The sequence below is a fragment of the Siphateles boraxobius genome, unplaced genomic scaffold (assembly GCF_051911475.1).
Source record: "Siphateles boraxobius isolate OS27281-9 unplaced genomic scaffold, OSU_SipBor_1 84, whole genome shotgun sequence".
Taxonomy (NCBI): Eukaryota; Metazoa; Chordata; class Actinopteri; order Cypriniformes; family Leuciscidae; genus Siphateles; species Siphateles boraxobius.
Window position 1 is genome coordinate 1,428,422 of NW_027509213.1, and position 25,685 is coordinate 1,454,106.

A 25,685-nucleotide genomic window follows, 5' to 3' on the forward strand; every position below is an offset into this window, starting at 1 on the left:
AATCCCGATTTTTCAATGTAGTCCAAAAGATTTCTTAAAAGTTGTTCTGATCAAAAGTCGTTGAAAATGGAATTTTGTTTGGACACAAAGACATCAATAATCAGCCTGTGATTCTCAACAATGGTGACAATAATAAAGCATGTTGCAGTGCATTCTGGGTGCCACCAATCAAAACTCATTCATAGCTCCCATCATACATTGCGGTATGAATAAATTATGATCTAAATTGTCTTAGGAATCTCCTTTTCCTAATCGAATATTCGTTTTGTCACCATTGTTGAGATTCATACACTGAATATATATGTCTATGTGTGCTTGAAAGAGAGATTTGTTTTTATCAGAACAACTTTTAAGAAATAATTTAGATTATATTGAACAACCTGGAATTTATACTGTTGAATCACTTTGAATCTGTAATGACCAATATACATTCTAATCAGAGATTAGGACTACTTGAGTTCAATGATTAAGGTCATATGATTGTGAAATAATAATTATGTTATAACATAACCAACACCATCAGATGACCTTTTCTATTTTTTCATCTGGCTGTCATAACTCATGTACAGCACCCAAACAATATCTAAAGTTAAACATGTAAAGGTCAATTGCCCAACTAAACCAAAAACTGATCTCCATAATGGTGACTAAAATTAGATTTTTCTTCTTCAGTGATTCTGCTTGTTATCATCAGGTGTCTTCAATAATGCTCAATCATCACTCAATCAGTAACTTAAATAGCACATTAACTTTACCACTCTTCAGTGTTAATTTAATACTCAAATTTTAACCCTTTAACACTCTTGAGTCTTTAACACTCTTGAGTTTTTGCTGTGTAGTAACATTCAGGAAACTGGACATTTTTATGTTCTTGGAATGTTAGAAATCAACATTACTATCATGTTGAATTTTTAATCGAAAATTACGTTTAAAGAACGTTTGAGGAACATTATACCTTTTAAAACACGTTCCTCTAACGTCAAGAAAACTGGACATTTTTCACGTTCCCAGAACCAACACTGAATATTTGGAGAACGTTCTTATAACAAAATTCTGTTAGCTGGGTTGTTTTTACTGTTGAAGTTCAAATCAGACACTACTAAAATATCTCTGTCTAACACTCTCATCATCATGATAACAAATAACACTCTCGTACACGTCACGAGACGAAGAAGAATCATGAAAAAAAGTGCTTTAAAATCATTGCCATATTTACAATGTTGCTTATTCGTGGTCTGGCAGCAAAATCATTGCAATTTGCAAATATATTGCGAATATTGAGCATGACTCTCAATAACTCTCAATAACTACAAATAAATGTATTAATTAATTAATATTTCTCTTTTCACAGCTGTGCTTCTGCTGCCGAACTAAACGATTTTCCTTCTTTACCTGGTCCTACACCTGTCAGTTTTGTAAAAGGTAATAAATAACTTGCCATCCAACTTTTTAGTCAGTGCTCATTTAAGGATTTTTAGATATTTTAATAGAAGCCAACATAGCCAAGACAAAAGTACTAAGTCAAAAACAAATCTTTAGTGGTGCTGTATCATCTTGTTCTTGAATTTTGCAGGCCTGTGTGTTCACAATGCTGTAAAAAAGTAAGTCACGTTCTGTACAAACTGTTCATGTTCACATAACTTCATGTAATTCTCATTTTACATTATTTGTGGCGAGCTCATCATGACTCCATTTCCAAGGTCACAATGGGCCTTTAAATCTCATCACGTTTGGAACGTTCTGTCCTTCAAGAGCTACTGGAAGCTCATTTTGTGCTTATCACAGTCTTTTCTGTTGCTTTAGATGCGGCTGCCATCGAAGCCCTACGCCAATCTACCCATTTACTCTCTGGGTCCGTCTACGTCCACGCTGAAACGAGACAAGCCCATCCACAAGCCAGAGAAGCCCAGCACGAGCCACCATCGACCCAGCCTTCAGCGCACAATGTCCAAGTACAAAAACACAGCTTAGTATGGAAGCTTGTTTCCCCACGGAATAAAATAATAAAATAGGTAATTTTAGGTGACTTTTTATCTCACAATTCTGAGAAATAAGGTAAGATATAAACTCGCAAATGTGAGAAAAAAAGTCAGAATTGTGAGATAAAAGATCGCAGGTACCCTTTTTATTTTTTTATTTCGTGGGAGAAACAAAATACCTGAGTTAAGACACTTTGCAAAAAGGTCTTATTTGTTAACATTAGTTAATGTATTAACTAGCATGAACTAACAATGAGAAATACATTGTCAGGGTTCTGTCAATTCTGTCTAGTCTATTTCTTGGTTTTGTGACAGAGCCCTGACACTCCTGTGTTGTCTTGTACTGTGTAGCACACAGCTTGTGTTTAACACTAGCTGTGTGCTTTCATGTTGTCATGTTTTGTGTGAACACGTGGCTTATGAGTGTTCTCAGTGGCTGCGTGTTCATGTGGGGTTTTGTGTTAGCACATGGCTTGTGATTTTTTTTACTGGCCATGTGCTTGTGTTTTTGTGACACATGGCTTGTTGTCATGTATGTTTCCTTGTGTCATCTGCTCTTCTGTCTAACCCCGCCATCTTGTTACCTGATTATTGATTAATTTGCCCCACCTGTCCTCCCTCGTTTCCCTCTTTTGTTTGCTTCCCTATTTATTCTCCTTGTGTTTGCAGTCCTGGCGGCCATACATTGTGTGATGTCTTTGCGATTTCAGCAAGGTACCTACTCGCACTGAACGAGTAAATCGCATGCGATGTAAAGCCAAAGCTCAGGATTTATGCGCTCACACTATACGGTCCGAATGTCGAGCTGCGAAGTGACTGCTCACACTATACGTGTGAAATATGTGCGATAAACCGCCGTGCTGGGTTGCGCCTAGACGATATCATGTATCCAGAGATTGTCAAAACAAGCATCAGCTATCAATATCAAGATGATTTAGCATTTCCAATTTATGTATTAAATTATTATTAGTATTATTGTATTATCATTATTAGGGAAGGCTAATTTTATTATTAAATTGATCTGCTATTATAATTAATTTGCCACGCAATAACTTTACAGCACATCACCGCAACGCGCTGTGAGGATAATAAAATAATACATAGAAGAATACTACCTCCTCCTTCCTTTAGGTTGATTACAATGAATTATAGGCATATAATTACATTAACAGTCTATAATATGTCCCAACACTGCAATTATTAGTCATCAATGAAAATTAAAAACAGGTTTATTTCAAAAACATTGTTTAACAAATTAATAAAAGGGCCACGGTGTTACATCGCAGATGGCTTTGAAGACGGGGGTAATAACTGGAGGTAAGCAGCAGTAATTTGTAGCTAGTTTGAACTACAGAACTTAAAAGGACATTGGGAAGGAATTTCTCCCATCTAGCGGTGAAATTGTATTTTGCATTCAAACGAATTGTGCTCTCCAGCGCCTCGCTTTTTCAAATGCGTGTCGCATCTACGGTAACTGTTATGTACCAAAAAGCTATGACAGGATGCCTTCTAATAGCACTTCGTCGAGTTTTCTTTCGGGTGAACAGGTTTGTTATTTCAAACAAACTGCAACTTGACACAACGAACAAACGAATGTTACATTATGAATTACTGACTGACTTGCCGGGGCCGTGAAGCGCCTCTCACTGCTCTGCTCCTCCGTTTCTGCTGCTTTCAGTCACGTGATGCTGGCTCTGAGCGAAAACACGTTGTGGAAACGCTTTGGTCTAGTACTTTTTGACCCTCTCTGCTATTATAGTTTTTCAAGATGGCGGAACGACATGGAAGCCTCCGTGGACCTACCCGTCACATGTATATAAAGATAATAAATTCTTTGTTTACGAGGATAAGTCAAATAATTGGCAGAGGTATTTGTACACCATTGAGGACATATTTATGAATAAAAATATTGATTTTAGATAATAAAATACCTAAAAAACTACACATAGTCCCTTTAAAGATCTCCCTCTTTTAGTTTTTTTTCTTTTCTTTTCTTTTTTTTTTCCTTTTTTTTCTGCAGATTGAAACGGTTTACATTCTGTTTTCGTGCAGGCGCAGTGAGGGAAAAAACACTGAGTTTAGGGCAATCTGTTCGTAGCTCTGCTTCAACTGTGCGATATAGTCACGAGGGGTGACCAAAATTTCTGACATGCCAGAAATTCATCCGATTGCCGATCGGGAGATGTTAATCGCCTCTCATTTCTCCCTGTACACTCCACGACAAACGACGCACGACTAAGCTGAAAATCGTCCCGACCCGAAAAAGAGTCGCACGAGTCAGAATTCGGCTCAAAATCGGACGAAAAACGCACAGTGTATCCCCGAGGTACCTTCATGTTTCCTTTTCCTGCCAAGTCCAGTTCTTGTAAAGTCTTGCTGCCCTTCTTGTTTGTTTTTGTTTAATGCCTAATAAAAGCCCATCACTCTGCATTTGAGACCTTGCTACTTTCATCAACCCAAACCCTGACATAGCCTACATTTGTTACAATGGTTTATCTTTGTTAATGTTAGTTAATAAATATACAGTCGTTCGTGTTAGTTCACGGTGCATTAACTAATGTTATCACATACAACTTTTGATTATAAGATGTAAAGATTAATAAATGGTGTAGAAGTGTTGTTCACTCTTAGTTCATGTTAACTAAAGTAGTTTACTAATGTTAACTAATCAAATCTTATTGTAAAGTGTTACCAAACTTGTGAGATAAAAAGTCGCAATTACCTTTTTTATGTTTTTTTTCTAAGCTTCCATAGCATAGAGCTCGTCTCTACGAGCTGATATTCATATTTACCGTCTCTTTTCCGTCTCTCTAAGATTATCTAATCAGACTCGGCAGTCGTCCTCATCTCAGGAGGAAATCGAGCTCCCGAAAGATCTGATGGAAGACTGGAACACCATGGAGGTTTGTGTCGACTGCAAGAAGTTCATCTCCGACATTATCGCCTCCGGCAAGCACAGCCTCTCTCTGGCCAACAAGCGTGCGCGCTTGAAACGCAAGACTCAGTCCTTCAGCATGGCATCTGAGAAGGGCGCAGAATACCGGCCGTCGGAGAGAACGATCAATGAGGTTTAGCCGTGTGTCATCCTGTTGTAGTATTATAGATTAGAACTGGTCAAGCGAGAGATCAGTCTGTCAGCCTTGTTGTACAGAGACAATAAACTCTTATGGATGTGTAGCAGTTCTTCCACACGTGGGCCGTTTTCTATTCTGTGCTGTAATCAATGAACTTTATGACTCATTAGGCCTTTTCGCGATTGAAATAGACCCTGGATCGCAATCCTGGGTTATCTTATTTCCCGTTTCACGATGAATTTTCACGTATAGTGAATTTTTCTGGGCGAAATCCAGACATTTCAATCGGAATTCACGCGATTGTATGGAAGCTCATTTCCCCTACATAAGATTAAAAAAGTAATTCTTTGGTAAATCATAATTATGACTAAAAGTCATAATTTTTAGATTAAAAAGTCAAAATGATGATGTCATAATTATGAGAGAGAAAGTTGAAATTATGACATGTCCAAAATATGACATACTAAATCGGAATTGACATTTATTATGACATATTAAGTCAAAATTATGACATACCAAATTAAATTGACACTAAATCGAAATTATGACACATTTATGATGTAGCCTACTACGTTTATTTAATTATGACATAAAAAAGGTCGAAATAATGGCATAAAAGTAATAATAATGGCAGAAAGCAACGGCTGTTTCGCTACTAATTTTAAAGTTCTGTGCGACTGCCACGGGGACTAAATGCGACAATCGTATGCGAATATCAGAGATAGTGGAAAGGCGGTTATTACCGCATTTTTCACCTCCAAGAGTTTGGCCAAAGCTGCTTTAAGGCAAGCCTCAAAGGTTAGCAAACAAAGCATAAAGCTGCTGTACGCAGGGAAGGAGACCAGAGGCCTTTTTTCTACGTTGAATAAACTGCTTTTGTGGGAAAACAGCTTATCATTTAATGAAGTGACAGCCAATCGGCTAGTCTTCTACATGTTTACCATTAAACATTTGATTAAACAATCAAATTAAGCATTTTGGGCCATATTTACCAAACAGAGCAAAGTAGCATGAATGCACAATCCCATAAAAGCGATGGGAGTGTGAAGTTCAGCGCTTGATCTACTGACGACACACACATTAAAGAACACAGACACAGCCGGATCATTTCCATAATGACCAACACAATCTACCAAGAGCAGCGCAAATTAGAGTCTGGTTTAAGACGGACTTTTATGTGTGGTAAATAATGACGCAAAAGTTAATAGCAGGGGTTAGAATGGCGATAACGCCAGGTTAAGTATGGAAGCCCATTTCTATTACATAAAAAATGCCTTGGTAAATCGTAATTATGACATAAAGTCATAACTATGACATGCAAAGGGTAATTATGACAAAACATCAAAATTAAGAAAGAAAAAACTAGAATCAGGACATTATGCCCTGGTTTCACAGACCAGGCTTAAGTCTAGTCCCAGACTAAAATGAACGTTTGATCTGTTTTAACTGATATAAACTTCCACTTGCACTTAAAATATGTCAGTGTCATTGTTTTGTCTCAATATGCACACCAGTAATGTTTTTTCTAAGGCATGTTTACAAAAGATACTTAAATGTTGTAATCAAACTAAGGCTTAATCTAAACCCTGTCTGTGAAACCAGGCCAAAACGTCAAAATTATGACTTAAAAAAATCATATTTATGACTAAGTATGTTATAATTGTCTTTTTGTCTCACGAGTGTTGTAATTAAGATTTTTTTTGTGTGGCAGAAATGGGCTTCCATAGTTAATGCTGCCTTCTCCTCCTATCGGAATTATCGTAAATACGAGTTTCTTAATTAAAAATTGGACATGAACGGCCTCTCAAGTCGTATACCCAAGTTCCCGAGTTGGCCGTGCCATAAACTTTAAACATGGAGGAGGGGAGAACGATGGCCCCTGTGACTGCTATTCTTTATCAGTTTTTTCCACAACAGCTATATCACTTTGTTTTGTCGTTAAAAAGTAATGCATATTTATGCAAATGAATAATCATTTGAAGCGTGTGTTTTATAGGCTACACAGTGTGTGTAAATAGCCTGTGTTTGACAGAAATTCCTAATCTAGATAGTGCAGTGACTGTTATATGGCTGTCAATGAATGGGATGCCACATATCATTTTGAATTTATTTAGATTTTCCCAATAAATAGGCTGGAGTAAACCTGGTGTCCTTTGTATATTGTTCACAATATGACCAGGAACATCCATTAAGAAAGTGAAAAGAGTCAGTTTTGAGTTCATATTGACTGTAATGTATAAAGGTCTAAAATCTTTTGTGTGTGTCTCGTTTATGGACGTTTAAACCGATAAGCACAAATACGTCACTCAACACAAGCTGAAAATCAATTGGGATCCTATTAGAAACACCATGAGATATTGTTTTCTATTCGTGACTTTTGTATATGTTGGCGGTGTGTATATATTTGTACAGGTTATGTTACTCATATCCCGGTGATTTGACTGTAAATGATCCGTATGTTGATTGACTTTGAGTGTTTCAAGATAAATCTACTCCTGCAAGTCGTATGCGCCATTTTATTTATTGGCAGGCATGATGAGGTCAGTCTGGGTTTATAAACATTAAGAGTTGCATTTATTTTTACATAATTTATGCTTTATATGTCAGGTAATATTTTGGGGTGTACAGTACAGCTTTTAATCGTCATTTAGAGAGATATTTTGATTAGTTTATCATGATGATGATGATAAAGGTAGAAAAATCTCATTCCGAAACTGTAATGATTTAAATAGATTTCCCCAAGCATTCAGACAGAGAAATATTTCATTTCCTATGATCTGGGTCAAAGGTCAATGCAAGCTTAAATCATTCCCCATTTAAATCTGATCTGTCAATCACATGTGAGAAACACGTTTTGGGGTCAAATATTATTTACAGTCAGTTTCTTTTTGAGAACTATTTACCAAGACATCATCTTTAAAAGAGCTTTTTTTATCTCCTTTTTATTATCTGAGGATTTGTGTTTTTATATTTGGACCAGCTGATACATCGGATCTTACTTTTTTGATAAGTTTATTTCTTCCACTGTTGTGGTAAAATAAAGAATACAGAGTTGCAGAATGTTTTATAATATGCATTCATTTGATGTTTTCAATATAACCTTGTCCTCTTTGTTTTTTTGTTTTGTTTTTAAATCATCTGATAATGTAACAATCAGTGTTTAATTTTATAGAAAAATCTAACTTGTACCTGGTAAATCATTGAAGCAAGATCTTGTAAAGTTGCCTTTTTCCTTCAATAATCCAGTATGAAATGAGAGACTGATATGAGTGTGCATGAGTGCTGAGACAGCCGTGTGGGGATGGTGTTTGTTTTATTCATTCGCTGTGAAGTATCTCTTGATTCCCTCTTTAAAGCAATTCATTTGCCTTATAAACACTGCCTTTTTAAGCATTGCAATACCGTCAAGTCAATTTAATATACAGTCCAAAAACATGTGTCTGTTTGCAGTAAAACTGCTCATGCATTTTAACATCTGCACAAATGCTGTAGATTTTGGAGTGTCATTGAATTCATAAAAACTAGGAACATGTACAGTAAATAAATGTGTAAAAAAAAACAGATGCAATGTGCTTGCATGAGAAACAGTCCACATGGTACTTTGATCTATGACTGTCATTTTTTTCATTTTTTTCTCAGATGATCACCAGAATAAAAAGATACAATCATAATTGGGGTGTGAATTTTACTCATAAGAAATTATATGTGAAGCATCTGCTTTATACAAAATACATCACAACATTCTATTTAGTTTTATGTAGATTTTTCCCTTCATTAGATTCTCTTTTATGTCATAGTCATTTTTCCTGTATACAATTATTACTTACTTCGGTTGATTTGGATGTGAAATATGATCTGCACATGACACCTAAAATCATCATACTTTACAATATTTATACCAGTAGTACATGATGAGACAAAGAAACACTGTTGAAATATAAATGTAATTCATAAGATAAGAAGCTTTCAGTTTTAGAATGTTTATTATGCTTTTATTTTTTATCAATTGCTTAGTTTTTATAGTAAAATATTAAGTCAAAATATTCTTGTGCTGTTTTTACTCGGGGAATCCTTCCCAGCGTCCCTGTAAAAAATGTCATAATTATGATGAACAAATTGACCGATTCAAATCAAACATGTTGCTTCACTAAATCATAAACAAATCAGTCTACAGACTGGAAACCAAACCGTTTCTATTCCATTCAGAGGAGCAAGACAATGTTATGTTTGGATGTGTCTTCATTTCATACAATCACAACCTGAGACATCTGTATATCTGCATTATCAAACAGACTCATTAGGCACTAGAATATCACTAACCTGCACAATACTGATGGAAATCACACTGGCAAATACATAATACCAGGAAAATATTCAAAATGAACAACGGCTTGGAAATACATAACATTTGAGTACTTTGGAAACAGAGATGCAGCTCTATAAAGGCTTGATCCAGTTGAAAATGACACGTGTTGCAGCATGTTAGGGTCTTCATCTGCTCCAACGCTCGACGTTTACATGCAGACAAACAGACGGAACTAGATCAAGTCTGCCATTTGATTTAATGTGCATTTAATTACAATGAAAGTCCCTCGTTAGACTGTGGCACTGTGATTGTGTTCGACAGCAGCGACTCTCCCACAAACTCTCATGTCAAGGAATCACCTCAGCGTTTACCGCCGGACGGGCACTTTTAACCCCTTCAGGCTGGGGGATTTTCTTTGATTTACTTTTAACCTGCAAGAAAAGAATATCAGCCTATAAAGACGCACTTCATTCTGATATAAGATGCATGATAGATGAAGATAAAAGGTCCAGCTCATCTTTATATAACCCAACATCAAAAGAAAGAAATAAGAACTTTTGCATGAAGTAAAAGACAATTAAGTAAAACTAATCCATATGAATTGAGCGATTTAGTCAAAATTTTCTGAAAAGACACGATAGCTTTATATGATGAATAGATTGAATTTAGGCTTTTATTCACCTATAAACGTTCATTAACACACATTAGTTGTGGTAAACGGAAGCTCAAGCGTGTTCACTTGATGTGTGAGGTTCGTTCTCATGTTACTCAGCACGTTTGAACCAATGATTATGAACTTTTTGAAGCATCAAAGTGGTAGTTGCGTAACTGTCAATGGAGGCACTAAAATCTCTCAGATTTCATCAAAAAGATCTTCATTTATGTTCTTAAGATGAATGAAAGCCTTACGGGTTTTGAACGACATGAGGATGAGTAATTAATGACAGAATTTTCACTTTTTGTGTGAACTGTCCCTTTAAGAACTATATATTTTTTGATGATGACGGTGAATATAACGTGATGAGTGTTGAGCTCCTGACCTCGTCTCTGTGTGCCGGTCTCCTCTGGGTGCTGTCGGTGAGCGTGGCGCGTCTGCCACACTGTGTGCCGGTGTTCACCAGCTTCTTCTCTTTGGCAGAAGAGCCTCTGGTCCCCGTCATGGGCTTCTCTTCCCTTTGAGCTTTACAGCAACAACAGCACAGAAGTTCTTCATATGAATGTGCACCATTGGATCTCAAATTGTTTAACTCTAAAGGCTCCCAAGCCGTAGTATTGGTTTTCAATAGTAGTGGCCATAGGTGATATCTTTATTAAAAATGCATAGAAGAAGAAAAAAAGCTGGGACTTTTAAACAACCAAGGACTTTAGACTGTGTAACGTGTTCATAATTTATTTGTATGACAGCCTGGCCAAAAATTATGTTGGCACAATTTGGCATGTTTCATTGCATTATCATAAATATAATAATTAACTGTTTACCAAATATTTAACAAATGTAAAAATTGTCAATAATTTAATTTATGCTGTCAATTTTCCTAGGCGGGACATCCTTTTTGGAAACTTCTGTAGTTTCTGTAGCCTAGTTTAAAAAAATAATAATAACAATAATTTAAATAAAATTAAAAATACTTAAATTTCAGGATTCTAGAAGTTTACTCAGGGTTCCCAATCTATTTAACCAATAAATTTACATGGCTCTTTTTCCAGTAAATATATATATATATATATATATATGTACTCACAATTTCTACCCAATAAAATATTTTAGAGATTGTCATAACTAGTAAAATATGTATTCATGATAAACATGCCTATGAAGTTTTAAGATTTTATTCATTTACATGCCTTAAATTAATACATGAAAGTGGGAATTAAAAGGAAACAGTGACAACCAAAATAAGAAACACCATGATTTTTGTTGTTGTTGTTTTAATGCTTGTTTTGTCTTATATTTAAATCATTTGAGGTCTCGAGGCCCAGTGAGAACCACTGATGTACACAACCAGACACACGTTTGGACTGAATTGAACTTTTTTTTTTCTAAAAGCTTCAGTTTTGAATGCTTGAAATTATAACTAATAACAAATTACCACATACCACATGTTCATTAACTATTGGATTTGGACACTATTAGCCTACGGTAAATATTTGTTAGGTAGGCCTATATTCTATATTTATATTAGTTTTGTGTGTATTGTACATTATGGGCCTCCGTGAGGGTGTCAGATTACCATATACAGTAAGATTCAACGAATATGAATGATATTTTATATTTTCATGAAAGGCACAATATCACTAGTCGTTCCTATATTATCTATATTATATCTGTTTTTAATAAAGACGATCGTGACTGACCTGATCCGGCTGCTGCTGCTGCTGCTGCTGCTGTTGCTGTTTTCTCATTCTCGCTCGCGCTCTCACCGGTCCCGTTACCGGCAGCTGCCCGTTGCGTCTCCGTGTCCGTGCTCGTCGTGAGCCACGTCGACTCGGTGTCTCTGCTCTCGTAATACCGGGGTTCGATCGCGGCGGATCTGCTTCCCCCGCAGCCCATCGAGCCCGTGATCATCCTCACACACACGAGCACAGATCTGCAGCTGCAGGCATTCTCGCGCGGGGATCAGCACATCTGCGGACGGAGACGCACGCGGCGATGTTGCGCGTCATCTTGAACACGCATTCATACACGGGCGCGTGTGATTTCAGCACTTATTAACAGACAAGACTGAAAGCTACTAGTAATTGAATATTATTATATTATATATTTAGGCTATAACTGGATCTTTATTAAATGACGTGATGCGATTCAATGCGTATAAGTAAATCACCCATTCTTGTCAGCTATTGATTCTGGTTTTATTTAAGTTTTACTTTTAGCCTATATAGCCTATCGCAGATTTTATTAGGCTTTTTCGTTTTTAAAGTCCCCATGAAATCAAAATTGAATTTTTTGGGGGGGCTTTTAGTATGAATATGTTAGCCTACTGTTATAGGCTATATAGCCTGTGTGCTCCAGAAATCTAAAAATTCTCTTTTATCTAGAAGATATAAGCATTCAAACTTACAGTCTTTCACTTCCACCATATGGATCAATGATTTTAATGACATCACTTTAGCTTCTCATCAGATTTTCTGTCCAATCAAATACTACAATCTGAAAATCCGTTCTACATTATACTTAAAGCTACATTATGAACGCTGAAGCTGCGGCTAAATTCGGTCACTTGTTCAGATATTTACTATCTTCTGGAATGGTGCACGCAGTGCTCTATGGACCTGATTCACATCAGCGCCATCTTTGATTTTTAATGGGAATGAAAGCGACGCTGTTAGGGACAGACATGCATCTCTTCAATGGTAGGTAGGTAGCCCACTGTTACACTGAACAAAATTATAAACGCAACACTTTTGTTTTTGCCCCTTGTTTTTCTATGTACACAAAAGGCATATTTCTAGGTATATTGTTCACAAATCTGTCTAAATCTGTGTTAGTGAGCACTTCTCCTTTGCCGAGATAATCCATCCACCTCACAGGTGTGGCATATAAAGATGCTGATTAGACAGCATGATTATTGCACAGGTGTGCCTTAGGCTGGCCACAATAAAAGGCCACTCTAAAATGTGCACTGCTCTGAGTAAGGTCTATTGGGGATAGGGAACGATTCAGAAATTGTAATGCTTTCCATTGGGATGAATGAAGTCTGGTTTCACGTTATGCCGAGTTCACACTGCACGATTTTCAAAGTTGTCGGGTCACTGTTCTTTTCACACTGCACGACTATCTGAGGTAACATTCAGTTGCTGCTGTGTGCACACTGCACGATGGATCGGCAACAGGGGGTTTCACATGGCATGACTTTACAAAAGAAAGAATCGCTGACAACTTCTGTAGTTCGCAAACTACGTTTCACAACTAAACAAGCGAGAAGTGATAGAAAATAACCCAAATAACGGAAACAAGTTCTCGCGTGAGACTGAAATTGTTATTAAATATGATAGCCTGCAAGAAGATTTGTGATCCAAATTGTTTGTGGCTGCGCTGATTTGCAGCGAAAAGTAGAAGAAAAAAAAAACAGATTATGCAGGAGGAAATGGTTGGGGAGACGATGGGAGCAAGGATTGTGTGTTCTGCAAAGAGAGTTGGAGGTAAATAAATCATTTTGCAATGTGCTGCTGTTGCTGCTGGTCTAGCAATTTTTTTGTGCTTTGTTTCTGTTTGATATAATTGTAAATATATCCATTAAAATAGTGATATTCTGGTCTATAACTCCTCCTCGAACATCCCGCTGTCCTGTATCTTGCTTTCTCATTGGCTGTTGGTCATCGCGTATTTGACAATTCACACTGCGTGATTGTCACTCACGTGCACCAATTTGCCTATGATTTCGGGCATTTGTCGGCGATCTCACAAAAGCTGTCGGCAAGCGAAAATTGGGCCTAAAATCGTTCCGTGTGAATTCAGCATTAGTGTCACGTGAACCGCCACAGAACGCACACGGTCTGCTCCGGACCAGAGACAAGATAGTACAGAACTGATCATGCGCGAGTCGGCGCAGACCAGAGAACGTATTAGACCCATAGACTGTAAAAAAAGATGGACGACGCCCCTTCGCTCTCTTCCATTGGCGAGAAGTGAAGCCGCCATTGTCCCGATATGGCGCTGACATCTTGGGACTTGAGTCTGCGCAGTTGCTATTTCGGGACCAGACATGCGCAGTAGTAAGCAGGAAGTAAAGCCGCGAAATCAACGTCCCGCTCTGGTCCCGCCCTCACTCTCGCTGAATCAATCGCAAGCACGCGCCTCTGCTGCAGAACAACCCAGTATGTCGGGGTGAAATAATTAATTATAGAAATTTAGATATTAAATTTAAAGCTCCAATCTCCTCAGCCCTCCAAAGATCCCGAAAAAAAAGTCCGCTGTTGCTTCAGTGACTACTTTGCTCAGAGAACCTGTCAATCACAGCTGTCAATCATGACGCCTAAGCGCCGTTTTTATAGCATCAAATAACTAACTAAAAACAAACTTATTTTAAAAACAAACACTTGAAATTACATCAGCGTGATGAAAACTACAGTAACTGACAGAAACTATCTTTGGATAAAGATATGTGAAGTGAAATTTAATTGTTTAGTTGGTCTCACGTCCCATTGAATAACATGGGGAGGCGGGGTTTATGAGCTATATTAGGACCGGTCACCGGGGGGCAATCGAGACTTTTCAGGGCTTGTGCGGCACGCTTGATCAGACCCATTTAAATACTGCACATAAAATATAGACTGCTAAAATTTAAAGCGATAGGGCGATTAGAAGGAGAAAAGGTTAGAGATTATGAGGAAACTGTGGCGTTACCAAGCTCTACGGTTCTCTGGTCGAGCTGTGATTTTTTACAGTCTATGGCTGTGATATAAACTAAATGCTATTGCCTATTGGCTATTTAAAAAAGGGGAGGAGCTGTTCGGTCCCGCCCTGTTTTCCTGTTTCAGTGGAAATTATGTCAACACACTGAATAACTCTGCTTGTTTCAAGGCACTTCAGTGGGCCTCTAACAAATTTTCTTAATATTCATTTCACTTATTATTCAAATTTGCAGATATGCACAGTGTCTTCTGCTAACTTGTTGGTGTTGAGCGACGGTTGCTTGCGTAAAATACTTGCGTGCGTAAATCATAATGAAGGATTTCATTTACTACTGTGCGCGTAAATCACAAACCACATACTGGTGAGTAAATACTGACAGAACATTCATTTCTGGGTCATCGACTTTAAAATATTTCTCTTGCAAAGCATTATTTCTTTTTATTTATGGATATTTTTATTTTAAAGTCATTATTATCTTTAATTAAAGGAAGTTTTTTTCTAACTTTATTTTTCAAGTATACCTTTTATACTTTAAAAAAGAAGAAAGTCTCTCACCCCAACTTGCATTATTAAAATGTTCATTCAAAATCTAACTTACAAGAATCTAATTGAAGTGCAAATGGCCTTCTTTCCTGCATTTATTTGAGCATTTTACTGTATATATAAATTTACTAGGTAAATGTGCTTCAATAACAAAAACCAGTACACATTTTATGTACTTATATTAATTTTATATTTTGGTTCCATGACAATAATTTTGCACATATAACTCTTTAAAACACCAAATGTACATAACATCACATTTATATTGCATCTTTGTAACATTTTTTCACTCATTTTGTTTGTTTAAATGGACCACTGGTACATTTGAAAGAATAAAGGTTAAAAACACAGTTGTCCACACACAATCTATCACTAACATTAGATGTAACTACTACAGCTCACAAAAAATTAGTGGAATGACTTAAAATCCATAATTTCATTCACCAGCACATATGATAACAAAATGACATTCTTTAAAAAAAAATGTAAACAACGTACTAGGGGCGGCAGATATAGATACTCTCCTGCCGTCGTTGATGAACAGCAATGAGAAGTATCTCTGAATATGAATGAGCATGCATGACAGGGTGACTAGAACGAGAGTTCAGCAATATACAGTTTCTTTAACTTAGATTTATTCACAGAGACAAAAAGAGGGGCACATGATTGAGTATGATTCTTCTATTTGAAGTCCAGCAGGTTGCAGTCGATTTTGTAGTACACGTAGGGATAATATTCTTGCTGGCTGAGGTTCAAGCCAGGGATGTCCATGGCAGATTGCTGGAACAGGAAAAAGACAACTTATTTAAAGTTACCATGAAATGTTTTTTATGGAACATTGCAGTATTTGCTGTAAGTCATTTATCTGTTCATCATTATTTTTTTTTCTATTCGCGTGCCTTCAAAATCTTTAATTTAATTAACTTCCTCTCCCTCTTGCAGCAACATCTCTTCTCTGATGACGTGTTTAATGGCGTGAGGGCGGGACAACCAGTCACATGAGATTGAATAATAGCAAACCACAATTCTCCATGATAAAAATAAAGTCCCGCCCTACATTTTTTCTTGTTCCAGAAACTGTTTTACTCAGATATACGTCACAATAGGGAACAAAATACTAATCGCAAATATAACCGACTTTAAACAGGCCACACACACTTTTTCAGTGTCTTTATGTTACAGTGTCCTATTAATTACCTAAACTATGTCAGCCTGCCTGCCTAATTTATGCCACCAGAGTTTGATAATGAACCGAAAATATCTTAAAACTTCTCATAACAACATAAATGATATCTAACATTGTTTTGCGCCTTTGCTTTGGCAAAGTATCTGTCAAACGAACTAAAATCAAAAGCGTGATATGCTCATGCTCATGCGATAAGTTCATGATCTGGTGTTTTCTGCATCTCAGAAAGGCTCAGTTCACAATGAATGGATGCAGGGGTGCAAAACTCAGTTCCTGATGGGCCACAGCCCTGCAGAGTTTAGTTCAACCCCACTCCAACACACAGAACTGTAGTTTTCAAATTAGCCTGAAGGACTTGATTGGCTGGATCAGGTGCTTTTAATTAGGGTAGCTTTAAGCAGAGCTGTGGCCCTCCAGGAACTGAGTTTTGCACCCCTGCCCTAGAGGGAACGAGGTCTCACAAAATCCTGTGGAAACTACTGATGTTATCAATATGGAAATAACCTATGCATTTTTTTTACTTTTGAAATGCTACTGTTGTGCAAAAATGCTGTAAATGCCACAAAACCTAAAATCATTTCTTATATTATTTAAACCACACATCACAAAAACACAGCCTAGGGCCAACAGTAAACTTACGTCAATAATAGCAGCTGCGCTGCTGTCCAAGTGCTTATAAAGATCGTACAGAACTTCCCTCAGTTTCTTCATGTTCTTCTTGTTGGGCTGTAGCAGCATTGCTTGGAAGTTCACTGGCAATCCATATCTGTTTATTTAGAATAAATAATAATAAAATGTAGTTTTAAGTCTAGCTTTCACTGTCCCATTCTTTAAAAACAGCCTCTTTGTAATGCTATATTGTGAGAGATTTACAAAAATAAAAACCTGATGTGAAAAATGCTCTTTTTGGACTGGATAGGAGGTTGTACATTTTGAAAGTTAAAGTTGGCTTAATACAATGAACTCTTATTTCAAAAGAAAATTTGAGAATAATTTGATTCCTCCAGGTATGTGCTCTATAAGGCTGCGTGTCCACCAAAGCGTTTTTAGCCAGCTGAAAACGCTAGGCGCTCTGCTGAAAACGCTTGAGAGCGTTTTGGCGGCGCAGCATTTTTATTTCATTTGAGACACTTTGCTTGTTATGATACGGAACATATTTTGTTTCTGTGTTGATTCTATATTAAAATGTCGATACAATGTAACGTATTTTCTCTGGCTCTTGTTTTAAAAATTATTTTGTTCCGTTATTATGCTTCTCGTTGTCATCTGTTGAAATTGAACAAGCAGAAAGTGGCAGTTGGTCGGGTGTGATATTTGTCCCGCCCCTCCTCCACTGTGATTGGACGGTTGGGTAAAAAGTGACAGTGATGAGCGCTGCGTTTTACCCAAAGTTGAACATTCTTCAACTCTCGGCGACCAGTAAAAAAACGCCGAACGCTCAGCGCTTGAGCGTTAAATACACGCTCAGCACCTCGTTATGGTCATGGTGTTTAAAAAACGCGGCGCTCCCATTGAAAACAACTGGAAAAATACGCCAGCCACGTAAAAAAACGCTTTGGTGGACACACGGCCTAAGAACCCGATGAGATATTTGGTTGTCTCTACCTCAACACTGATTCCACAAAGACCCTCAGAGCCTTAATATGGATCCAAGCAATAAAAGCCTCACTGAAGTTCACCTTCAGCCATCGAACAAGTGGACCCTGCAGAGGACAAATGTATGAAAGTTCAAAAAATAACCAAAACTGATGTAGTTCCATGCCAGTTGCTTTGAGGATCCATCTAGCCGATACATACAAACTGCTTTTTCTTGTCAGTTGAGAGTCTGGTCATCTCCTCTTTATCAGCTTTCATTTCTTCCTCGTTGTACTGGAAGTCACGAACCGTGAACCTGCAAAGCAGACACTGGGATGACTAAGGCATTAAGATCCCTAAACTGGACATTTTCTCCGACATCTAAACGGTGTGATTCATGACCGCACGGTGGAGCTAAAATTGCCTGTTTACTTGTTTTCTCTGGCCTTGTGTCTGAAGTCGTCGATGGCCTTTCTGAAGAGTGTGACGGAAAACAGGCCGCTGTCATGATCCTCAAAAAGCAAACTGCCAGAAAGAAAATAACACTAATATTTAGTGTTGTGTAGCAAGGAGAACTTTAAATTTCCTAGTCATATTTCACTCAAAATCACAAAAGAATAAAATTTTGCATGAAGAAAATTCACAAAAATTTTAATTGATACATTATGGTAGTAACTGTTAGCCTGTTATTCATTTATACTCATTTTAATACAAAATTACATCAGTAATAGTAAAACAATTGCTTTAATCACAAAAATGACAATTACCAGTGAGACACCCATAATATTTTTTTTTATTTTACACTACAGACAGATGGAAAATTATATCTGTTTGTTCTGCTGCATTAATAATTATTAATTTTAAGTATATAAGTATTAGGATAATTTGTCTAGTTAAGTCCTAAACATGTTTTCCTCAAGCCTCAGACACATATTGATTATGTATAATCAAATATATATAATATTTTAGTCATATGAAATTCAAAAAACCTTTTGTATATAAGGTTTTCCAAAATCCCAATATAATATCTGTAGTTGTTCAAAGAAACACCTTTTTAAAAATGCACCATATTAAAACTATTAAAATAAATAATTTGATTATCTAAAGTCAAAACACAACATGGTCTTATTACTTGATACATTTTCCTTCATTTCTATTTTGTGACTAGGTGCATGATCCCTTTGACACACAAGACACTTCCCGGGAAATAAAAGTAAGTTACTGACAGAATTGTTGCAAGTTGCTTACTTTGTAGACCGTGGCACCACCATTTCCGAAAGAGTTTCGTAAGTGCGCTGCCAGTCGGTATAATTTGTTCTGAAGGGTTAGAAAATAAGCTGTCAGCATGAGAAAAATTCAACAAAATAGGTTTGTTTGCATCCACAAAGAGGCTATTTGATTTGTAATATGTCACTTACTTTGGTACCACCACCAGCATAGTAATGAGGTACTCGGAGTCCAGTACAAAATCATCTTTCTTGACAATATCAGCCAAACTCCTGGTCAGCAAGCTTCCTCTGGTGAGAACACAAATATCACACTGGTTCATTAGAAAATGCTTTCCAAAAAGCATGACTTTATATGTCTTTCCTTAAATATGTGCTTTTCTTAAAGGAATAGTTCACCCTAACATACAAATTATGACTTCTTTGACTACTTTCTTGAAGTCTGTCAGTATAAACTGTTGTCTGGAGATATTCATAAAAAACAAAGTTTTTTTCAGGCAATCATTTTCAATTTATTTATTGTAAGTTGCATTGTATATTTTGAAATACAGTTAATATCAATGCATCTAAACAAATAAAAGGTTTCTAAATGTCTAATAAAATAAAACCAAAATAATGCTTGTGAAATAAACCCCCTAAAAATAAGAGTTAATCTGAAACGTCTGAATTTACTCACGCGTTTTTCCTCTCTAGATTCTGCAAGTTTCCCTTTAGGTTGTTGTAGGCTGATGCTCGAGCCTTCAGGTCATTGTCAATCTGTGAGACTTGCTGTTGAACAGCAGGGGGAAAGAGGTTCATTTAAAACAGCATCTGAGGTGTCATTCAAGCACCAGAAGCCCCAATCATAACAGAAAGACTCCATATCAATAATATATGTTAAATGGATAGTTCACCCAAAAATGAAAATTCTGTCAATATTTACTCTCCCTCATGTTGTTCCAACCTCGTAAGACCTTCGTTCATCTTCGGAACACGAATTAAGATATTTTTGATTAAATCTGAGAGCTGGATCACTCCTCCATAGGCTTCTAAGGGATTGACACTTGCCAGCCCCGAAAAGTTATTAAAGACATTGTTAAAATAGTCCAAGTGTCTACAGTGGCTCAATCTTAAGTTTATCAAGCGACGAGAATACTTTTTGTGCGCAAAAACAAACAAAAATAATGACTTTATTTCAACTATTCATTTCCTTCTCTGTGGGCCTCGAGTGAGTTCACTAGTGTAATAGCGTAAGCTACTGTGTACACGACCAGCGTCGGCCAATAGTGAGCCTACGTGTGACGTACAACAACAGAAGCTTTCGCTATTACACTATTGAACTGACTCGAGGCCCACAGAAAAGGAAATGAATAGTTGAAATAAAGTCATTATTTTTGTTTGTTTTTGCGCACAAAAAGTATTCTCGTCGCTTGATAAACTTAAGATTGAGCCACTGTAGTCACTTGGACTATTTTAATGATGTCTTTAATAACTTTTCGGGGAACAAGTGTCAATCCCTTAGAAGCCTATGGAGGAGTGATCCAGCTCTCAGATTTAATCAAAAATATCTTAATTCGTGTTCCGAAGATGAACGAAGGTCTTACGAGGTTGGAATAACATGAGGTAGAGTAAATACTGACATAATTTTCATTATTGGGTGAACTATCCCTTTAAATAGGGCTGAGAGGTATCAAATATTCAAAATAGATTCCCAGCAAATTATAAAAAATTAAGCAACATCGTAATGAAATGTTGCAGTGACTTTAATTTCACTGTAAGCAATCAGTGGTCAACGAAGGGTCATTCTGGATTTTAGTCCTATAATTCACATAGAAATTATTGGATCAGATCACTTGCCTTGGATACAATCTCAGAAATGTTCTTCAAGGATTGTTTGATAGGGTACTTGGCCATGTCCCACTGGAATCTTGTGACGTAGGTGATCAGATCGACTAAAACACAGCATGGAAAACAAGAATAAATTCAACAAAACCAGCAACAGTGTAAGATCCCATTTCATGCCACAGATACCAGTGATTCTTACCTCCGTTTGCCAGGAGGTTCTCCTGGACTTTATCTCGACTGTCCTCCAACACATCGGCCATGTACTGAGCCACCTTCTTCACCACACTGTGAACGGCATCAAAAGACATCACAGCTCTCTGAAAACTCTCTCCAATTCTCCAAGATTGGAGATGGTCCAGGTCAGGAACCAGAATTCATCAAAACATCACATTTATCACATGATTCAGAAACACTGAGGTGTCCAAGAAGCACAGTTACATTTAGTAAAATGACTAGTTTCAGGTAGTAAAATTACTTTGGAAGACATCACATAAAAGGTCTTTTTGAAGAAGTGAGAACATTATGGCCTCTATAGATTTAAATAACTATTATAAATATTGTCTGGTGTGCAGTAGACATACTGCATAACAACAGTGCATAGTTTGTGCATAGAACACAAGCTCAAATCCCCCTGTTATGTGAAAATTATATTGATAAACAGGAGTAATATAAGGTTATATTTATAAAAATAGAATCTCACATCTACAGATAAGCCATAAATCATGTAATTTAAATATGATTTTGGAAAGAGAATGTAGCGCATCACCAAACTCTTAATAAATAATTTTAAGCAGATGCCACGATAACCTCACCTCTATATGAGATTCACCACACCAAAGTAAAGAAAGAAACACACGCTTTTACAGACACAAGGTGTTTTGACATTGAGCATTGATATATTATTACTAGAAAGAAAGAAAAAAACTTTACCTCTCAACAAAAGAGTCCAACTTGGCCAGCTCATCAGACAGCCCCACGAGGACATCTAATGTCCCGACCTGCAGCGTTTAGAGAAGAGAAACAGAGACACTTTGATCCCCATCCAGTATAATGAAGCAATACAAACAAAGCCATGCTGGATTTGATCAGAGACAGCAGGAGCTTAGAGTGGCGCCACCTCTGTTCTCATCCTGTCAGGCGGAAACTCACTGGTCAAGACGACACAGGGCAGCAGGGTCACTTGACACTGGGAAATAGGATTGAGACTTTTGAAATGCCTTTAAAAGGCTGATTTTTGTTATCAATCAGAGAAACCTTGCATGCAGATTGACATATGAAGATTTCTGTGAACATTTACACAGAAGTAAATGATGCAAAGTAAACAAATTGTTGTATTAATAGTTTTGAAATGTACAAATGAAAACAACAGCATAATATATATATATATATATATATATATATATATATATGTAACACGTATATATTAGGGCTGTCAAACGATTCAAATTTTTTAATCAAATTAATTACATAAAGTGGCGATTAATTACCGTAATCGCAAATTTGGCTGAATAAATTACCCCCAAAAGATCAAATCATTAAAATCATTATTGTGTTAAATGAGAAAAGCATCATATAGTCATTACAAAAAGTAGCTTTAGATAATATTGGACACTTATTACAGGAGGTGTAACTATGTATTAGTGTTTTATTTTTACTTATTTCTATTTTAATTTCTTTTTTTTTAATGTAGTGTCTTGCTGGAAATGTAACTTTTATGTGTAAAGTACAGTAATGTATATCTGGTTTCTGGGTACCTTGTAATGTCTGTTTTGCATTTAGATTGACTCTTGTCTGACACTTTTGTGTATTTCTGTATGGGAGAAGAGAGCGATGTGTTCTCTCGTTGGGGTGGGAAATAACTGTGACGAATTGGAAAAGTGGTGTTCTGTTAAATGTCTTGTATAATCAAAAATAATAAACACATTGTTTAAAAAAAAAGTAGCTTTAGGAATAAATATGTAATATTTCATAGATTTTTTATTACACACAACCTTTTAGGCTACAACGGCTTTTAGGCTATATAAATGTAAATATTTTAGAATCAATCAGCTGTGAAAAAGCTGATCAGCTGTGTAAAAAAAGAAATGAGTAATACCAGAGCTCAAAAGGCTACTTCACTCGGACTGTAAAAAGAGGAAGAGGAAAAGAATATGACCTTGAGATCAGGAATGTTGAACTTGTTGTTAGTGGACAGATTGTTGGTGCGAGTTGTGGCCGTCATTAGTTTGTCCCATGTCTGCTGGCAGGTTTTCTCTCCAGGAGCCGAAATCAACCAGAACTCTGTCATGGCTGCTGAGGAACAAGTAATGAAGAGTCTAAAGCAGAAAGACGTAGACAGGCATTAATAAACATCGAAATGTACAAACTTCACACTGCAGTACCAACTCTAACAAAGATATTTAAAGTAGTGCTTTACAAACATTCAAATAAATAAATCAAGAAAATGCAACAATACTTAGATTATTAATACCTTAACAATAGATACAATTTATTTTCAGAAACACTAGGATTTTATACATTTACATTTTTCATTTAATATTTGGTTTTCTATTAATAGGTTATTTTTTTATTTTTTTTTTGAAATTATTGTGTAGAGATTTCTGGCATGGATGTCAATTTGTATGAATTACTGAATTCATGTGAAATAAATAAAAATTACTTTGTGTGAATTAAAAGATTTAAATTAAACTTTTTGCTGATATCACTAAAAAGACCCAAACAGAAAACATTATTTACAATAACTTGGCAGACAATTTTTCAAGCAATATCTTCCTGACTAAATACATGAGTAGACCATACCTATATGTGTGTGTGTGTGTGTGTATATATATATATATATATATATATATATATATATATACACATATATCTTGATTATAGACATTTTCATTACTTTAAAAAAATGTGATTTACAAGCCTGAAAAACCAATCCTTATGTAAATCACGATTAAAAAATTCCATGATATTGCCAGATTTTCCATGACAGTGAGACCCTGACTTAGAGAACTTAAAATATACACTTCCACTTCACATTTATATAATTTTGAACCTGAAAATATCAATTTTGAATATAAAAAGTAATCATGGTATTTGATGGGGACTTTCAAATAATGGGAACAATGTATTTTGAGTGTCAGAACGAGAAAATAATAATTTTTGACATCATGGGCAGCCTGAAATTATTGACTCATTTCCTCAAAATGAATGAGGGACACTTGACAGTCACGAGTTGAAGCGGAGGCCCATCAGACCGACCTTGAATCTAATGAATGGACACTGTGATTAGAGTAATAATCTCATCTGATCTGTCTCACTAGAGTCACTATCAGGTGTCAGATAATCATAATCATAATCATCATCATCAGTAGCAGGCTGCCGATGGATCAAACCATCACAGTGTAAACACGCAGTATTTCATACACATATTATAAGAGAACTGAACAAATACACACAAATCGACACTGCGACACATTTGAGATGTATATAATATCAAGTGACAATCTGAAAACACATTACTAGTTAATTTTAAAGCATATATAAACACAAGATCAACCTCAGGCAGCTCTAATCCACACTAGCAAATACAGCTAAAGCTGCAGACGTTTCAACACGATCACACAAACAGCGGTCTTCTCGTTTCTTCAGCGGTCTTACCTGATTTCAACGTGAATGTGATGACACGACGATTATTTGGTAATTTTAACTAAATAATTTCCAAAGAATCAGTCTTAGGATTTGATATTCATAATGACACCACAGTGTTTCCAAAGGCTTCACTCACGGTCAGCTGATCTACTGCTGTTATCTGAGCATGCGCAGCCTCACGCAACAGCGACACCTGGAGTTCTGGAGTAATTATGACAGCTTCTTTTTCACCTAAATAAAAAACTTTATATACTTGAGTACACTATATTCTGGGCCACCGATTTACAGGAATATATTAAGCTAATTGAACAAGAAGATGAAACATAATACTGGTAGGTTAACGGTAAGTCGCTTAGTTAAATTAAAAGAAACGTCCTCACACTTTCAACTGCTTTTCCCCAGCTAATTTCTTAAGGTGTAGGCTAAATATTTGTGTGAAATATGTAAATATTTTGTCACATGTGGTTTGGCGCTGCAAATACGACCAGTGGTCCTTTTTTCTCTCGGTAGTGTCTCAGGTTCTTACATTACGGACATTGCCGTTTATTGCTCTGTTCACGACTGCAGTCTTCATGTCTCCTGCTGCAGGACTATGGCATGTTCACACAGATGATCAGGGACCTGGGCATCTTTCTCCTGGTTCTTGTCAGAGTTAGTAGAAAGGTCTCTTTAATGTTTAAAGGCCAGCTGAAGTGCTTTGAAACATGCAGCATTATTCAATGTATTGACATAATTTCCACTGAAACATTAAGGGCGGGACATATTGAACAGCTCCGCCCCTTTAAAAAAATAGATAATCGCGTTTTGTTTATATCACAGCTATAATGGCCTATACCATGAAGGCGGTTTACGTGCCTAGCCAGGTATGTTTCAGTTTAGTTTGCGTCAACCCTGGGTTTTAGGGACCATGAAAGTGATTTGGCTTTTAGTAGTGTTCATCGCCATAGTAACTTATGCTCCACGGCTAACCT

General features: G+C 36.6%; 3 protein-coding genes across 5 annotated transcripts in view; 1 reads left to right on the plus strand and 2 right to left on the minus strand.

Moving 5' to 3' along the window:
- spire1b (spire-type actin nucleation factor 1b) overlaps positions 1-8,724 on the plus strand; it is a 32,215-nt gene extending 23,491 nt beyond the window's left edge. For both annotated transcript variants that reach the window (XM_077221475.1, XM_077221476.1), the window contains 4 exons: positions 1,352-1,422; positions 1,574-1,601; positions 1,804-1,952; positions 4,795-8,724. In XM_077221475.1, the coding sequence (XP_077077590.1) occupies positions 1,352-1,422; positions 1,574-1,601; positions 1,804-1,952; positions 4,795-5,053 (507 nt within the window). In that variant the 3' untranslated portion in view covers positions 5,054-8,724. The remainder of the gene's footprint in view (positions 1-1,351; positions 1,423-1,573; positions 1,602-1,803; positions 1,953-4,794) is intronic.
- On the minus strand, positions 8,350-12,044 carry baalca (BAALC binder of MAP3K1 and KLF4 a). Its single transcript, XM_077221477.1, has 3 exons — positions 11,715-12,044; positions 10,400-10,539; positions 8,350-9,790 (listed from the first exon to the last, which is right to left on the minus strand). Exons 1-3 carry the CDS (start codon positions 11,923-11,925, stop codon positions 9,707-9,709), a joined length of 435 nt encoding a protein of 144 aa, XP_077077592.1. The 5' UTR covers positions 11,926-12,044; the 3' UTR covers positions 8,350-9,706.
- A 3,380-nt stretch (positions 12,045-15,424) lies between these two features.
- On the minus strand, positions 15,425-24,902 carry atp6v1c1a (ATPase H+ transporting V1 subunit C1a). 2 transcript variants are annotated; one of them, XM_077221547.1, is made up of 13 exons: positions 24,724-24,902; positions 23,225-23,384; positions 22,000-22,067; positions 21,269-21,354; positions 21,082-21,176; positions 19,922-20,013; positions 19,438-19,536; positions 19,268-19,336; positions 18,452-18,544; positions 18,242-18,335; positions 18,050-18,147; positions 17,084-17,210; positions 15,425-16,038 (listed from the first exon to the last, which is right to left on the minus strand). In XM_077221547.1, the coding sequence occupies exons 2-13, from the start codon at positions 23,354-23,356 to the stop codon at positions 15,940-15,942; spliced, it is 1,152 nt and encodes a 383-aa protein (XP_077077662.1). In that variant the 5' UTR covers positions 23,357-23,384; positions 24,724-24,902; the 3' UTR covers positions 15,425-15,939. The 2 variants fall into 2 exon arrangements, with proteins under 2 accessions (XP_077077662.1, XP_077077663.1); XM_077221548.1 differs by having other exon boundaries at positions 19,922-20,009; positions 21,078-21,176; positions 24,724-24,876.
- Between the last annotated feature and the right edge of the window lie 783 nt (positions 24,903-25,685).